Source organism: Semicossyphus pulcher, unplaced genomic scaffold, assembly GCF_022749685.1.
Source record: "Semicossyphus pulcher isolate SPU_LCO1_2020_fin unplaced genomic scaffold, fSemPul1.0.p SCAF_21, whole genome shotgun sequence".
Taxonomy (NCBI): Eukaryota; Metazoa; Chordata; class Actinopteri; order Labriformes; family Labridae; genus Semicossyphus; species Semicossyphus pulcher.
Window position 1 is genome coordinate 22,253,186 of NW_027211695.1, and position 10,738 is coordinate 22,263,923.

General features: G+C 43.8%; 2 protein-coding genes across 2 annotated transcripts; both read right to left on the reverse strand.

Annotated features, from left to right (window-relative positions):
* Positions 1-804: 804 nt before the first annotated feature.
* On the reverse strand, positions 805-6,267 carry LOC138600879 (fibrinogen alpha chain-like). Its single transcript, XM_069672409.1, has 8 exons — positions 6,211-6,267; positions 5,539-5,646; positions 4,498-4,681; positions 4,192-4,337; positions 3,807-3,905; positions 3,342-3,482; positions 2,439-3,057; positions 805-1,902 (listed from the first exon to the last, which is right to left on the reverse strand). The coding sequence occupies exons 1-8, from the start codon at positions 6,265-6,267 to the stop codon at positions 1,193-1,195; spliced, it is 2,064 nt and encodes a 687-aa protein (XP_069528510.1). The 3' UTR covers positions 805-1,192.
* Positions 6,268-7,127: 860 nt separating this feature from the next.
* Positions 7,128-10,240, reverse strand: LOC138600499 (zinc finger protein ZFP2-like). The gene is made up of 3 exons (XM_069671919.1): positions 10,132-10,240; positions 9,416-9,823; positions 7,128-9,206 (listed from the first exon to the last, which is right to left on the reverse strand). The coding sequence occupies exons 1-3, from the start codon at positions 10,238-10,240 to the stop codon at positions 7,909-7,911; spliced, it is 1,815 nt and encodes a 604-aa protein (XP_069528020.1). The 3' UTR covers positions 7,128-7,908.
* Between the last annotated feature and the right edge of the window lie 498 nt (positions 10,241-10,738).

Genomic DNA, 10,738 nt, shown 5'->3' on the forward strand with positions numbered 1-10,738 from the left:
ACATTGAATAGATTCCTCCTAATCTAATACCTGCAATTTTAAAACACTAATATTTAATGTATCGGTTGATTTGCGTTTCTTTTTGAGTTTTATTTTATCTAAACTTTTCTGTTCTTCATTTTAAACAAATAAACTAAAGTACAAACATGTAGCAACAGTAAAACCATTTTCATTCACTTGTTTTACTGTGCTACGTCCTAAAACACAGTAAACATATTTACTGGTAACATTCTGATATATGAATGTGAATGTGTACGTTTTCCAGGTTGAGTAGAATTTGTCGTATTTTAACCAATACAAAAGTTTGAAGTGTATTATTAAATTGTAGCTGTTGAAATAAAACATTTTTCAACAACATTATTTTATTTAAATGTAGCCAAAGGTATTTGATTTAATCTTTTTTTTTTTTTTAATCTCAGTTTTTCACAATAATACAAATTCCTGTGTAAGTAATAATCTGTTGTATTTTTCTCTCACAAAATAATAATAGAAATAATCTTTATTGGTAACAATGTTACAACAATTGTAACAATTAATAATTAATAAATAAGTGAAGGCTAATTCGGCAAATTTGGTGGATTTTTTCTTTTGATTACTGTCAATGAAAGTTACAATAAATAAGTGTTAAGTGTTGTAAAACAATTTACTGATAATTCACGACTTACTTTTCTGACAAAAATTTGTTCAATTTGTTTTTGGTGTTGATTTATGAGAAAAGAAAGTCTTTTAGTAAAACCACAAAAAGTGATCTGAAGTTTTAGTGCTATTTGTTATTTAAAAGTAAATAAGACAAACCACAGTGGCTGAAGTGAACATTGAATCTTTATTGATCGAGCAGAGTTCAGTCATTTCTCCTCTGTGGAAACATCAGGTTGTTCTGAGAACACTGGTTAGACAACGCTAACAAAAAGGTCAATGACATTTACACAAAGTACTGATGAGAGGAAAAGAGTCAACACAAATGTTAATGACACACTGACACTGTTTTAACAGGATTCTGAAATCTCAGAATGATTTACGAGAAGACGAACGCTCTAAAGTTCTGAATCCAACTTTGATTTTTGGCCTCAAATATTTATCTGCAGTTTCAGTGCTCGCTTCTCTTTTAAATCTTTGGCTTATCCTATCTCTGCCTTTTTTGTGTCCAGTTTTTTGGGTGGAAATACAAATGTAGTATATTTGATCTGGATTCCTAAAAAGCAGTTGATCGAGTAAACATCCTTACGGTTTTCAGGCTGTAATTGGGTTCTTTATACGTCTCCCAGATGACACCGTTTTCGACCTCATATGGCGTGTTGTTCTCCGGGTCGTACTTTCCTTTATAATAAATCCCATTCAGGTTAGCTGACTGGCAGTTGTTGTACCACCACCCACCCCCATACATCTCTGAACAATTCTCCTCCCACTTGTCGTTGTCCTTGTCAAAGGTGCTGAATTTCATCCCATTGTGGGACAGGAAAGAACTCATATGAGAATTAGGATTCACCAGAGCGTCCCCAGCATCCCCAGAATAACCGGACACATGCAGCGGGTACCCCTCCTCCTCTGAGCCAACCCTGATTGTGTACTCAGCACTGGCTGCTCCCCCTTCCCAATCCTCCAACTCCACCTTCAGCATGGTCTCGCCCTGATTAGTTAACAGGTGGAGATTTTGGTTGCCTAGCCAAAACTCCCCCTTGCCCTTTGCATCAACTGAACCAAACCCGTTGCGGTATTCGGCCCAGGTGCGGTTAAAACTGAGCGCGCCACTCTCTCTTTGCTGGACTAACAACCACCCGCCCATCAGCCCCTCCTGCTGGCAGTAAACCTCCACTACCTTTGTGGAGCCTGTGCCGCCCGGTTTGATCTTAAACAGGCCGCTCGTTTCCCCTGTCAGGTGCTTCTGGTAGGCTTCGACGCAATCTGCGAACAGAGAGGGGCACACCGCAGACCGCGATTAGTTTGGACCGGCTTGGCTCGGCTTCCTGAAATTTACTGCAGTGATCAAAGCACTAACGGTCACTTTCCCTGCATACTGGGCAACACCTGGAGCACTTAAACACCTTTTCAACCAACTTTTATCAATCTGCATGCAGTGTTTCCAACTAATACTCTTTGGCTCTGTTAGCCTGAATGTTATCCAATCATCAGTCACTTTCTCTGTACAATGCAGGACTTTGGGCTGCATAAGAATTTATATCCAGTTGTTTTGAACCTTTTTTATTCAGTGTCGCGGATTACACAGTTTCCTGACGTACCTAAATAACAATGAAAATCTTTACATTCAATGGGAATGTAAACCGATTTGAAGTTCTAAACATCTACAATTACTTTGTTCACTTCATATTTTTGGTACATAAGGCTAGCTAGTAAGCTAGCTGGTGCTAAAAGCGAGCTGGCTAGCTGAATGCGCCGTTCTTGCCCTTGAAAGTTTTACTCCTGGTCTGATGTTTTGGTACCTTTTCCTATATAATCGGCCTGCCGCTCGACGCGCACACTCTTCACACTTCGAGCTTGGAAATCAGGGACGTCCTCTTCTCCAGTGCCAATCCCGAAACCGCCAAGGTCGAGCGCGAATGAATCCCCAAATCCAGACTTTGCATCTTCAAAGAGGCTTGTCTTGGTACCACCGGAGTGGAAGCTGGTCATAGATGAAGAAGAGGAGGAGCTTGATGAACGGTCAGCGTCCACCATGGACTGGCACGCGGCGCCGCTCTCTACAACCTCCTCCACCCTTTCCACCGGGCCGTCCTTCGTGTGATCGATAATTGTCCTGCGCCTGGTGCAGGTGATTGTTAGTGAGGTGTGGCTTGAGCTGGGAAAGCCGCCTCCACCAAATAAATTCCCGTCTCCGTATCCTCCAAGCTCAGTGATGGAGGAAGAGGAGGAAGAGGAGGACCCGGAGGACCCGGAGGACCCGGAGGACCCGGAGGACCCGGAGGGCCCGTAGGACCCTGAGGACCCTGATGTTGAGGATGAAGATGTGGATGAAGAGAAGGAAGTACCTGAGTCTTTGGAGACGGTTGCTGGGAATGAACTGGAGCCTTCTGGCTGTATTTCAAGATGTTTTATGTTCACCTGAGGAAGCAAAGAAGAAACCATTTACAATAGGTTCATAAAAATATGGAACAATATGGAATACTCTTTAAGTTGTGTCAGGAGTGGAGAGGACGCACATGCATCCATGCTGCTTTAAAACATATGAACACCTTGTGAGTTCACAGAAACACGAGGCCAGTATCGTTTAAACTGCAGTGACTATCTGTCTTTGAAAGTGCATCGATGGTAATTCATGAGGAAACTTTCATGATGTAAAAGTCTGTAAAAAGACTTCACTGTCAAACCAACGTAAAGTGTCTCACATCAGGGAACATGTTTGCCGACTGCTCTGCGTCTTTGGACTTGAACACTGAAGACACGAGGACCTGCTGCAGCGGCCGGCTCTTCATCACGTACAGCGTCCCAACGGACTCCTTAGGAGACTGGGAGTCCAGCTGGCTGACCTGGGAAACGATTAGGAGGAAAACAAAGTCTACTTTAGGCCACTGGAAATCTGGAGTAAAAATCATTCTCTAAGTCTTAAACATCGAGATATCTGCTTTGAAGCCAACATATGACCACAGAAACATGCCGAGAGGAGAAGCACAACTCAGCAGATATACACATTCACAAAGTTTTATAGGTAAAACAAAAAACGTCACTAGATTTCTTTTGTTGGGTTTGTGCAGAAATTCACAATTAAAAATGTATTAAAATGATTTGAAAAGTCCAGGAGCTAAATGTGGAGTCTAAATCCTTCAGTCAGGGTATTCTCCTCAGGTCCGTACCTGCTTTTCCAGTGCAGTGTAGCTCTCCTTGTCCACCTGGTACTCGGAGTAGCCCGCACAGGATCCTTTGCAGGAGCGGAGCTTGATATCGATGTCCACCTGAGGAGACGCAGAGTTAGAAATCAGTTTAGCAGTGTGTTTACATGCACCAACTCTGTGGAGGAGGCCGCAGCAGGTTTAAAAATCTTTTAACGTACAATGAACACATGAATGTTGAGAAATAAGTGGTTTATAAGACAACAACACATCTATAATGTGACATAATTATTGTCCCCATCGGGCTGTTCCTCCTGGACGAAAACACAGCCTCTGTCTTTGTAATGTAAACTACACTGAGTACAGATACATGAAAACGTGTGTTTTTGTCCCAGTTGTGACTCCGTACCTCCAGCCTCTGCATCTCCACCACCTGGTCCTTGACGCGATCCTTCAGGGCGGCGAGGATCCTCAGCTGTCTGTCGATCTTGATCTTCATGTCTGTGATTCTCTTACGCAGATTCTGGGCCAGGTCGAAATAGCTGTTATCATGTCCTGGTGGAAGGAAGCAGGATGCATTAGGATCAATACATATTCAGACACTGAGAGGACAGATTCATTTGGATAAAACATAATGCTCTTCTCTACGTATCAGTAAACATCACACTCCCTCTACGCTTGGTTGAAGCTGAACGTGTACAGGAAGTAAACTAACCAGCGTCGATGGTGAGCTTGTCCTTCAGGTAGTCGTAGGTCTGTTTGGACACCTGGTCGGCAGAGCGGTGCTTGGCCTTGTTCTGATCCAGGAGGCTGCGGATCTTCTCAATCTTCTTCAGCAGGGTGCGGTCATATTTATCCATCACACCCTGAATCCTGCAGCCGGACGGACATTTATGGCCCTGATGGAGGAAGGAGAGGGATGGTGAGAGAGGAGAAAGAGCTGCTTTGACCTCAGAAGAATAATTTGGGGTCTAAATGACTTGTAGGTACAAAAAGTTTTGGAATTGGTCCAGTAGATCTATCCAGCCAACTGCAGAGAAACAGGCTGTAATGACTGATCCTTTTTTTTGGCAAATTATAGGCAAATCATAAAAACTAAGTGACCACTACAGAGATCGACCTTTTTCTACAACAAACAGCTGTTACACCGCTCGCTGCAAAGCCACCAGACCCCACTGACAAAAACATTTTACGTTGGAGAGTTGCTGGTCGACTGCTGCCTCTCTAGGTTAGTCTATTCGTGTCATTGACTTTGTTGTGTGCTGGGTTAGTTCAGTTCCAACACAATATTTATGTTCCACAAAAGATCTAACTCGTTACACTGTGGCAGCAGCAGCCCAGCGACTATGTGTTCTGTGAGGTCAGTGGAGTCTGGTGGCCTTGAAGAGAGCGATGTAATGACCGTTTCCGGTTTAAAAAAAAAAAAGCATCTCACTTTGTCAAAAAGGGTCTGAAATGTTGTCAGACATTCAGAATAACAATGTGAGCCTCTCAGAGACAAAAACAATCCCTTTTAGTGGACTGATTTCATCAGAAGCATGCACAAATAGATCATGCAGCCACTCACTGAGGCAATCTAGAGCAACTTCAAATTCCAAAACCCCAAATGATGTGAAAAATCTGGTTTTAAATACTTAAATTTCCCTTTAAGGGAGATAAAAATAAAACATTTAATTTGAAAAGCTACAATTCTGATAAGTTGTGTTTTTGGACGCAGTAAGAAATCGTGAGGATCAGACTAATAAAGAAGCTTTACCCAATCATCATCTGTGCAGAAAGGCCACTCCCTCTTGGTGTCACATTTATCGGCTCTGGTGCCTTGCTCCACCGGTCGAGCTCCTCTGGGGTCAATCGGCATCTGGGCCTGGAGACGGACAGAGGTAAAGAGAGGAAAGTTTACATCAGAGGATAACTGCACAAAGACAACGCCACGAGAAAACCAAGAGACAAATATATCAGCTATCATCAGATATTTCCTGTTATATACAATCCTACCAACTAGGTGGAAGAGTAATAACAGTTATAGTTACATAAACATCATATTTACCGTATAGTTTACACAGGGTGTCTAAATGTTTACTTCTGTAGAAAGGCAGTAATGCTATGTGTTAGCAGCTGCTCAAACAGGGAACACAAGTCAGAATCCTTTCATGCGTTGAATAAAAATGTGGTTAAAAAACACTAAAAGCATAAATTAAATGTAGTTATCACCTTTACAGAACAGGTTACAAAAAAGTGCAACAGTGGGAAAAAAGTGAAATTAGATTGAAATGTTTTTTAGTTCATTTACTAAACTAGGTGTTGCTTTGATAACGAGCTTAACAGTGGATAAAAAGATTTAATTACATAACACAAGAAAAGAATTATGAAAAGAAATGTAACTAAGTTTCAGCTCATAATATCTGAGATTAAATATATAAAATCTCACCCGAGTCGAAGCCACACAAATCAAAGCGAGGCAGACGAGTGAGGTGAGTCTCTCCATCTTTGCTGCTGTCGTTGGTCCCCTGTGTGAAGGCTGCTTTCTGAATGCGGCTCTAACGCTGCCGTCGGGTCATTTGAAGCCTCCTGCTTCGGTCTGTGACTCATCCGTCAGGTCACATCAGAGTTGAGCAACGTGTGCTGTTAGCGCTGATCGATTGGAGGCTGTTTGTTGTACTGTGTGTATCTTTGCTGCACCCCCGCACTGAACACAACGCCAACCCGGTCCTTTGATACAGGATTTACTGGTGTATGAATCAGTGTTTTCTCTTAAAGCAAACAGTGACAAACAGCACTGGAAGTATTATGAGCCAGTAGTTACTCAAGCGATGACAAACTGAGGACACATACGCCGACTCTTGCTGTGGTTTGCTCCTCATTTTACCCGTCTGAGCAGTTTTCCTTCTTTAGTGCAGTTTGTTTGTTGTCAGAGCTGAAAAAGTTCAATGAATCATTTGCATTCTCGCAAAGATTTACAACATCTACAGCATTCTAATATCTGTGTGTTAAATACAAAGCTAGTAACGGCGTACGGTGACACAATGCAGAAAGAAAATGTTTCATCTCCTTCATAGGTAAACAAAGATGTTGTTTTAATGCAAAACGTTTAACATACAATTGACACAATGTCCTTTTTGTTTGGATCAAAGGTCATGTTACTGAAATCTTTATTAATTTCATCTTATTCACAAACAAAAAACATTGGAAACACCAGCTTCTGTGATGACAGAAAACTTTAATGCGCTTTACGACCAGATGCATCAGAATTAATTATGAAAATTGTTCTCAAATCAACGTTTGAAACAAAAAACCATAGAAATAAATGGAAACTCTGATAGGACATTTCTTTTTAGTGTGTTTTCTGATTAACTCAGCGACCCACAATCCAAAGTAAACTTTATTTTCTTGCGTAACGGCGTCAAAACGTCCCCGCAGTCTTTTCAGTAAGTCAAACCAAACTCATGAAGGCTTCTGGTCGCAGTTAATCTGGATTTATGTGACGGGTTTCATGCAGCAGCAACGCCACCTACTGGAGAAATTTCACGATGCCTCACCATCAGTTACAGATTGCTCAAAGCCACACAGTGCAGAGTGAGAGGTAGATCTGTGGGCAGCTTATGCATCAGAGATGTACCTTGTTGATGAAGTAATGAAGACCTGTGTAGGCTGAAAACGCTGTCATAGCCGGCTGCAGGAACTTAGAGTCTGACCATCATTGTCGCCATCATCAGTGTAGAACAGCAGAGCTCAGTCCAGCAGGGAGCGAACAAGAAGAGTAGAGAAGTAGTATCTTCAAATTTAACTTCATGTTTGCTTTTCAAACACTTCTGTTGTTTGAAGCTAGCTGCTGCAGCCCGGAAGCTTCCACATGAACCCAAACTCAAACGATGACTGTCGGTCTCAATGTGTAAAGACTGTGTGTGCCATATGTTCTGTGTTTTAATGACTTCAGTAAGATTAACTCTGGTTTTACATGTTTTGGTTCCAACTTAAACATGGTCTCCTCAGTTTAACTGACTGTTGTTAAAGGCACAGAAGAAGGCGGGGGGAGCTTAACATAGTGGCACAGAACTGTCGTTTTATAGCAGCACAGACACTTAGGCGCTCAGGTACAGATTCTTCCTCCCTCTCAGTGTCTCTATTCTTACTTGTGTGTTGATCGGTGGTACGTGAGGTGTTGCAGGAGCCTGAAGCCCTTCTTACAGAACTCACACTCAAAGGGCTTCTCGCCCGTGTGAATGCGGATGTGTTTGTTGAGGTTTCCTTTGTCGTTAAATCGCTTCCCGCACTCCTTGCAGTCGTAGGGTTTCTCCCCTGAGTGGATCAACTGGTGATTTTTCAGACTCGCAGCCTGCGCGAAGCACTTTCCACACTGAGAGCAGCGGTGTGGTCTCTCTGACGTCTCCTCACACTTGTGATTGGTCAGCTCTGCGAGCTCAGCAAAGTTCTGCCCACACAAGGAGCAGCGTGGCGGTTTCCCCTGGTGAGATGACTGATGTCTTTTCAGCGCTGTGGGTTGAGCATAAGCTTTCCCACACTTGTCACACGTGTATGGTTTCTCTCCCGTGTGACTGCGCTCGTGGATGATGAGGTGCTGCAGGAGCCGCCAGCTCTTCCCGCAGTGTGAGCAGCGGTGCGGTTTCTCCCCGGTGTGTATCATCTGGTGTTTCCTTAAGTTGCTTCTGTTGCTGAAGGCCTTGGGGCACTGGGTGCATTTGTACGGTTTCTCTCCTGAGTGGGTGTACTGGTGTTTTGCCAGCGAGTTTTGGAGTCTAAACTGCTTCGGACATGAATCACACTGGTGGAGTTTCTCCCCTGTGTGGACCGTTTCATGCACCTTCAGTTTTGCCAGATGCTTGAAGCTTTTGGTGCAGTAGCTGCAGCTGTGCGGTTTCTCCTCTGAGTGACTCAGCATGTGTTTTTTCAGGTCTCCTTTCCTGGTGCAGGTCTTGCCACACTGTTCACACTGGAACGGTTTCTCCCCTGTATGGATCAGCTGGTGCTCCTTCAGTGTGCCCTCCCTCCCAAACTGCCTTCCGCAAACCTTGCAGCTGTAAGGTTTCTCTCCTGTGTGGGTAAGGAGGTGCTGCCGCAGGGTGCGCAACAAGTAGAAGCTCTTGTTGCATTGTGTGCAGGCGTGAAGTCTCTCTCGTGGAGCCTCTTTAGAAGTTTCTTTCCCCTGGTGATTTTCTCTGTTCTCTCTGTGAACACGTGCATGCACTCTCAGGTGGCGTTTAGTCCTGAAAGTCAGGCTGCACTCGGTGTAGGAATGCCTCTCCTGCTCGGTCTGCTCTGGCTCTGGCGGACTCGTTGTGCCTCCTGTTTTGCTGTAGCGATGCCGCTGGTGTCTGATGCTGCTCTTCCTCCTTGTGAAGGATTTCCCACAATGCTCGCAGTGGTGATGTTCGGGTTCAGACGCATCCTTCTGCTGGTTTTTCTCGGCTGTGTTTGCGAAAAAACAGAAGAAAGGGCGGTTGGAAAAAAACAGAAAGGAAGAAATACAGTTAAAATTCAGTTTCGTTCCAAGAACATTCAATGCTAATAAGTTGGGAAGTGTTTTCCTCAAATGGTCTTCATATGTCAGTTTGGTAGACATTAAGGCTCAGTTTTCCTTCAGGGTGAAATTCTATTTCATTAGATGTAATATTTACCTCCACCTCCGGGCTCCGAGGCTTCTTCCTCCACAGCCTCACATTGCTCTGGTGTGCTGACGCTGTCTGAAGGGCCGCTCTGCGACATTGTGTCTGATAGTTCTTGGTCCTGTATGAGCCAAGTCACCCCGTCTGACCCGCCGACGTCCTCCTGAAACATCAACAGCGTCCCATCAGCCCACACGTGACTCGGCTGCACTTCATGTCTTTCTGCAGTTTCCTCCTGGTTGGAGTCGTTGTCGTCACACTCAGACGCTTGCTCTTCTACTTTGTACAAACCGATCTCTGCTCCGACGTCAGCGCTGCACCAGTCTGCGTGCTTCCTACTCAGTCCTGAAGGTTTCATGCAGTCCACCAAGCAGACAGACAGATCCCTTACAGCGAGGACTGAGGGGTCATCTGACGAGTCTGAAGGGAAGACAGGGGCACTTATGAGAGCAGAGTTAAAACACTGAGGCAGTTTCAAAGAGGATATTGGGACAAAGGACTGCACCAATAAAATCACACCATCTATTTGGATGTTTATCTCTTTAGATTATTAATTAAGCCTCAAGAAACCAGAGAATTAATTAGTTAAACTACAGAATAAAGTTCATTCACATGCTTTAAAGTTGACTTCCACACATTTAAAAAAAAAAAAAATTTATACGCAGATCTAGCAGGAACCAACCAGGTCTTGTTGTGTTTCTTGGGGGACTCTAATATCAGCTGCTCACCTTCTGGCCTCACAACTGCTCCCAGGTGTGCTGGTGCCTTCAGACAGTCCACCAGGTGGACCGACAGCTGCTTGAAGCCCAGCAGAGACAGACTGCTGGGTGACGCCATGATCTCCACTGCAGACAGGCAGAGCTCCATCAGCACACATGAAGACCAACGACAGGTGAGTGTCATGCAAACATAATGTTCACTCACTGTATCTATGTTTTATCTTACCTTTTAACTGAAGTGCTAACTTTTAAAGTCTTTTTAAAGAACTTTTAACGTGTCTCAGAAACCATGAAGACAGCGGGGCGTCTGACTTTATTATGTTTGTTAATCTGACTTCATGCTGAGGCTGAATGACGACAGTCTGACCATTTATTCTATCCATATCTGAGGCTAACTTCACGTTAGCTTTAGTGTGCTGCTCACGCAATTAGTATTACACTGAACCTTCTGTGCACCTTAATCTAGTTAAATTATATTCCCGTCTGAGTGATGAATACTTGTGTGAAAGGCAAACTAGAAGTTCACAAAAGGAAAATGTTTAGAACGGAGTATCTTCCCGGGCTAACGTTTGAGCTAACCTGCTCCTCCTGCAGATCTCTGTTTCCGCGGGTTCTT